At 40.8% G+C, this 6712-nt stretch overlaps 1 protein-coding gene across 1 annotated transcript; it reads left to right on the forward strand.

Moving 5' to 3' along the window:
• Positions 1-2193: 2193 nt before the first annotated feature.
• Positions 2194-6327, forward strand: LOC110841859 (esterase LipQ). Its single transcript, XM_022087558.2, has 3 exons — positions 2194-2390; positions 5212-5427; positions 5679-6327. Exons 1-3 carry the CDS (start codon positions 2321-2323, stop codon positions 6221-6223), a joined length of 831 nt encoding a protein of 276 aa, XP_021943250.1. The 5' UTR covers positions 2194-2320; the 3' UTR covers positions 6224-6327.
• Positions 6328-6712: the final 385 nt, after the last annotated feature.

Consider the following 6712-nt stretch of genomic DNA (forward strand, 5'->3'; position numbering starts at 1 on the left):
TAATGTATGTGTAATATGTAATTATTTATATTGTTATGGGTGGTGGTTTTAAGTGGGAGGAGGAGGTGAAACTTGGAGGATTTGTGGAAAAATGTGTTGTTGTCGGTCTGCTCATCAGATCCGACTGAGCGAGAAGAAGAGAGTATCGCGGTGGATACAGTCAATAGTGAGACGGAGTGAGAGTGGGGCAGCTTGCATCGCATCACTCCTCGGTCAGTCAGGCAGGCAGCGACTTAACACTAACGCTTTATGGAAGTTAGATAGGCGTGTCACCTCATTTGCATAAATCTCACTATGCGCATTTTCGGCGATACGGGTTTCCCATGTTAAATAAAATCTATGCCTCTTGCGACTGCGTCAAAATATGCGAATGAGGTGACCAGCTACGTATGTATATATGTACATTAGACGGGACACATACATAAATTTCTGTCACGTTGCACTTTTTAATCTGATTGTTCGGAATTATATAAATAAAATCATTACATTTAATTTCATTGCAGAATTGAAGGTGGAAACCAAGAAACCCGCTTTGTTTGAGGTTTTCACCCGCATTTTTGTCTTGATCATTCATTACGCATCTTCCCACTTGGGTTATTCCCATATGTTTCCTAGCAACTTCTTCAAGTTGGATCCTTATTTATACGTTCTTCCAGTGTTTATACAGCCACAAATTTTGTGAAACCATTCATTCAAGATTTTCACACTGCGCTATATTTTTACCATAATCGGCGTTCTTGAAATGACCAAAATCGGAGCTTTCATGATCGTTTGGGTCAACGCTATGGTGGATTTCATCTTTTTCCTGATGGGTCAACTGAGACATGGAAAACTCTCTTTCGGATTGACGTGGCGACTTTACGACATGCTACACATTCTGCTTGCATCTGTTCATGAGATAAGTGACATCGCCGTTGGTGCTATACTAACATCGTTAATGGGGTCGGCCATTATCACGTTCTACTTGTCACTTTCAGCCTACGCCTTAATTCCGATTGCAGTGTATTGGATATTTCCTTTCTTTGCAATTGGCATTGTTTGCGTGCTACAAATTCTCGTAACGCCCTTCATCTATCAGTACGAGGAGTCGGCCGAGATCATTCAGAAATTGAAAATGGTCCCCGTAAAAATCCGTCATTATCGCAATCTAAGGAGGTTTATGAGAATGAGGATAAACGTAATGCGTCCGTTCACCCTTTACGCAGGGGCTTTTGATTATCGGTTCGTCAAATTGAGGAAATGTACTAAAATTACGATCACTGAAAAATGTCAAAACTTGTCAAAGGCATGTACATCAAACTGAAATAACCAATAAAAATGACCCAAATTCATTCTGCCAATGTTACGAAAACTTTTCTTTCCATAACAAGCAAACATTAAAGTTGAAATTGTGAATTTGACAATGATACATATGTAAATTGTATAAATAAGGGATGTTGAAGAATTAAAAATGTTGAAGAATTTTTCATTCCAAAAAGAGCAAGACAAATTATTAATTAAGGAAACTGTGATGTTTTGTATTGGCTGAAGCCGTTCCCTTTAAATATTTATGCATGAGTTTGGAGTCGCTGTATATGCATGTAAATATATATCCGTTTAGAATTATATAAACGAAATACATGTTTATATATACTTCAAATTCATAACTATACGAAATACGAAAGCTAAAGAACCAATTACTTATGTAAATCATATTAGCATAATCTGTTTAAAATTATTCGATTCCCTTATTTTTGCTCTATTTATGTAAGTTACATTTAAGTGACGAATGTGGACTACGGAACTATTTTTAGCGGACATCGATTTTCCATAAGAAATCTACTAAAAATTTTCTTAAGTTCCCAGTGACCCCAACTTTGGGGATGTGCTAAAAGATAGTTTCCAAAGGCTGGTTTCATAATCCGAAAAAAATGCACATACAGGTAAGAACATACCGACGAAACATTGAAGATTTACGGGTATGTTGACATTAAACAATGGTCTAACATATTTCCCACACTGAGGAGGAACTCAGGAGGTCACTATACTTAATGCGTTAAATTTATTGTGCCATGGAGACAATTATTTATGTACGTACTTTGGAAGATAATTGTGAAATTATTTCCAGCCTTATCACGAAGCTTGTGACATTTCGATATCAACCTTATCTTACATTTAACACGGGTCCAAAGTATTACTCCATAAGATCAGGTGTGTCACACCACACCTGGTCGACATACCACAAAGTACTTGACTTGTCCCTTTTAAGACTCGACTGTGTAAAGGAATTTATTTATTTGCGATTTATCTTCCAACGAATGAACATTGCTTGGTGAACGAGATGTATTCCTGGAAAGCAGTTATCGTCCTTGTGCTCCCCTTCATTTCGGGGGGACATTGTCAAGCGAGAGGTACATACTTTCATAAGTTTATGAGAACTTGGTACTCGGGGAAAAAATGAGTTTTGAATATTTTTTTGATTGTTTTATTATTTTATTATATTTTCCAATGTTCCTAAAAAACACGTCAGCTACGAATGAGATATCGTAACTATTAAACAACGATTTAGACCATTACTTGAGATTCTAAGTCTTCTTTCGTACTACCGATTTCTTTTATACAATGGGTCTTGGGTACGATGTTGTTTTCATAATTTCACAACGAATTAAAGTTTTCATAATTTCTTATGCACAATTTAAATCACATATTTAGAGGCAATTCACGTCATCCTTCGAATATCTGGAACCACGTAAACTACGAATCAAAAACTTGCCTACTATCTTGGTAAGGTTTTGTATGTTTGAAAGGAAAAATTGTAAAAATGCTCATAAGCTTCGTCAAACATTCGTAACTTTCGTAGGTTTACGTGGTTACGGACTTATTGTAAAGTAACTGGCTGGATAGGATAGACTTAAATTCAAAATCTGGCCGCCTTCAAGTTTATTACGGGTGAATATGAGATTTTCAGAGCAGCGCCGTAGCCCACGTTATCACAAATAAAATGTATTAGAAGTCAAGGTGTCGCACGATGAAAACCAGCCGGAAAGGGGCGCCGTTACATTAGCCGAATGAGCCGAACTATCCTATTATTTTACACTCGTTTATTTTATTTTGGCGTTTAAATTATTCAATTCTGGTCAAGAATTTGGGTAATTGAATGACTTTCACGCCAAAATAAAATAAACTGGTGTTAAATAATAGGATAATTCGGTTTACCGGCTAATGTAATCGAAATAAATATTTTATTTTGGCGTAAAAATCATTCAATTACCCAAATTCTTGACCAGAATTGAATAATTTAAACGCCAAATAAAAAAAAACGAGCGTAAAATAATAGGATAATTCAGTTCATTACGGCGCTGGTTTCTCGGTTCTGTCATGTGATCAGCAGGTCGAGTAAAGCGGAAGATTTTTTATCCTATTCAGCCAGTTATTCTGCAATACCAAGGCTGACGCCTTATAGTAGTAAACTAGTCTCTTAAGCCCGCAGTGCGGGCTCTAAGCAAAACGATTTTATTATTTTATTACGAAAAACGTTCACTCACGACCCCATGGGCGTGACCACGAAAAACGTTGTCACGACTGTAATTGAGTGTGACCACGAAAAACGTTTAGTCACGACTCTAAAGGGGGTGGCCACGAAAAACGTTCAGTCACGACACTAAATGGGGGTGGCCACGAAAAACATTCAGTCACGACTCTAAAGGGGGTGGCCACGAAAAACGTTCAGTCACGACTCTAAAGGGGGTGGCCACGAAAAACGTTCAGTCACGACTCTAAAGGGGGTGGCCACGAAAAACGTTCTTCACGACTCTAAAGGGGGTGGCCACGAAAAACGTTCAGTCACGACTCTAAAGGTGGTGGCCACGAAAAACGTTCAGTCACGACTCTAAAGGGGGTGGCCACGAAAAACGTTCAGTCACGACTCTAAAGGGGGTGGCCACGAAAAACGTTCTTCACGACTCTAAAGGGGGTGGCCACGAAAAACGTTCAGTCTCGACTCTAAAGGGGGTGGCCACGAAAAATGTTCAGTCACGACTCTAAAGGGGGTGGCCACGAAAAACGTTCAGTCTCGACTCTAAAGGGGGATGACCTCGAAAAACGTTAGGTCACGACTCTAAAGGGGGTGACCACGAAAAACGTTCAGTTACGATTCTAAAGGGGGCGTCCACGAAAAATGTTAGGTCACGACTCTAAAGGGGGTGACCTCGAAAAACGTTAGGTCACGACTCTAAAGGGGGTTACCACGAAAAACGTTAGGTCACAACTCTGAAGTATGGCATTGTTCTAACGTTTTTTAGTACGTTTAGGCACTTAAACCAAAAGCCCGCCCTCTAGCGCTGAAAAACAGCCAACATCCGATAGGTGGCGCTGGTAGGTAATTAAAATTAGTAAGGCACAGGTCAAGTGTCAACTTTACCGTGGGGCACAGAGGTCACAGGTCAAGTATAGTGGATGTGCCCAGGTCACAGGTGAAATGTCAAATCTAGTGGGTGTGCCCAGGTCACAGGTGAAATGTCAAATCTAGTGGGTGTGCCCAGGTCACAGGTCAAGTGTAGCGGGTGTGCCGAGGTTACAGGTCAAGTGTAGCGGGTGTGCCCAGGTCACAGGTCAAGTGTAGCGGGTGTGCCGACGTCACAGGTCAAGTGTAATGGGTGTGCCCAGGTCACAGGTCAAGTGTCAACTCTGTAAAGTGTCAACTTTATGGGTTGTACGCAGGTCGCAGGTCAAATGTCAAGTCCAGGGGTGTGTGCCAAGGTCACAGGTCAAATGTCAAATCTAGTGGGTGTGCCAAGGTCACAGGTCAAATGTCAAATCTAGTGGGTGTGCCAAGGTCACAGGTCAAATGTGAAGTCTGGTGGGTGTGCCCAGGTCACAGGTCAAATGTCAAGTTTAGGGGGTGTGCCCGTTCATTTGATCAAGTCTCGGCAGATCTAAAGGGTGTGTTTCGTTGTTATCGTGTTCGTCAACGTTTTGGACACGTTTTGACACTTTAGCGAAAAACGCCCTCTAGAAACGAAAAATGTAACATAGTGCCCCACCTGCCGCTAGGTGACATTAGCTTGGACAATGTGAGACACGTGTGTAATCAAGCGCCAAGTTCAACTGGTAACACACACCACTGCACAATTCTTGGTTCTGATTGCCTAATAGTTTTTATGGTGAGATCGTATACTCATCTTCGTTCTCATGAGATTTGCCATGGGTTAATATTGATTTTTAAATTGAAAGAACGTGTCCTGCCCAACCTCCCGTATGGCCCAGATGCGGAGCAACTTTTGGACTTGCACTTGCCCTCGGATGACACCATAAGGTGGACGAAGGTCATCGTCGTCCTGCACGGGGGCGCCTGGGGCATGGGGAAAAAGGAGGATGTGAATCCAGACGTGGCAAGTTTGAGGGCTCGTCTTCCAGATTATGTCATTGCAAATATGGACTATAGACTGGGTGAGTATAAGGTTCGAAACAAGAATGTTGTTTCGGACCGTATTTTAAGAAATAGTGGGTTCAAACGCTATAAATTTACGTTCAATTAATTTTAGAGGTCCCCCAAAATTGTGTTGTGGTATAAAATAGATAGTTTGTGAAGTTTAATTATAATCGATTTTGCTAAGTTTGAAATGACCAAGCTTACGTATGACCCACCTTGAATGATAAAAAACCGGTGCTAAATGCTTTAATTTTTACCCTTGAATTAGGTACCCGCGAAAGTCCAGGGTTCCCAAAACAGCTGGATGATATCCAGCTGGCCTTAACCTTCCTGAAGGCATCCTTCCCCTCGACAACTTTATCATTCACGTTCTTCGGAGTGTCTGCCGGCGCCCACCTTGCAATGCTCTACTCGTACGCGTGGGATCGGGGAATTGGCGACGCAAAAGTTGTCGTGAGTTATGTTGGCCCAGTCGACTTCACAGATCCCGCCTATTGTGGCGTCATCTTATATCGCCCCATCATCGAACCCCTCCTCGGATCGGAGAACAACTGCCAGGAATACCCCGACACGTGGAACGTAACCAGTCCTTTAACCTACGCTTCAACAGAATCCCCCCCGACCATCGGGTTCTATGGAAATCTCGACATTTTGGTGCCGAACAGTCAGATGGTGAGGTTTGAGGAGAAGATGTTCGAGTTAGGGGTGCCACATGAGTTTACCAGGTACCCCGGGGGACATGGGGACTGGGGGGAGATAAATATGAACGATATGTGGACGAAAATTGCGGCATTTGCGGAGTTGTATTCATAATGTGTGGCACATGTCTATAGTATAATTTATTTATGTAAATGTGGCCCAAAATGAAGAGATTTGTGAATTATTGTAATATATTAATAAAATCCTTGCAAAAATTAGGGAGCGATATGCACATAAATGAGCAAGTTGTCATCAGAAATGCGAATTCAATAATTTTTCCATAAATATATTAATGAAAAATGTATCCATTCTTGAAAAACATTTTGTGTGGATAAATTCCTTTACTTGCACGGTTCTATGCAATCCTACATATTATGCTTCATAATTTATGAACTCTGTAACAGAATTAAGATCTAAAAATACGCTTTACTTACCTATTACGAATGTGGTGCTGCGAATTCTGATTAACATGTTCGAACTTAATTCTTAATTTAGCTCAAAATCCAAATTACTGTAAAACAAGTAAGTTAATACGCACTGCACATGAACATTACTATGAGTACCCAATTTGCCATGATTACACTGATCTGTCTGCATTTATGA

This window comes from Folsomia candida, unplaced genomic scaffold, assembly GCF_002217175.1.
Source record: "Folsomia candida strain VU population unplaced genomic scaffold, ASM221717v1 Fcan01_Sc001, whole genome shotgun sequence".
Lineage (NCBI taxonomy): Eukaryota > Metazoa > Arthropoda > Collembola > Entomobryomorpha > Isotomidae > Folsomia > Folsomia candida.

Excerpts from the sequence above, each read along its gene's own strand:
- LOC110841859 (XM_022087558.2), top strand. The coding sequence starts at position 2,321 with ATGTATTCCTGGAAAGCAGTTATCGTCCTTGTGCTCCCCTTCATTTCG. Across the intron at positions 2,391-5,211 it reads GGGACATTGTCAAGCGAGAG|AACGTGTCCTGCCCAACCTC; the intron begins GTACATACTTTC and ends TTAAATTGAAAG. Across the intron at positions 5,428-5,678 it reads AAATATGGACTATAGACTGG|GTACCCGCGAAAGTCCAGGG; the intron begins GTGAGTATAAGG and ends CCCTTGAATTAG.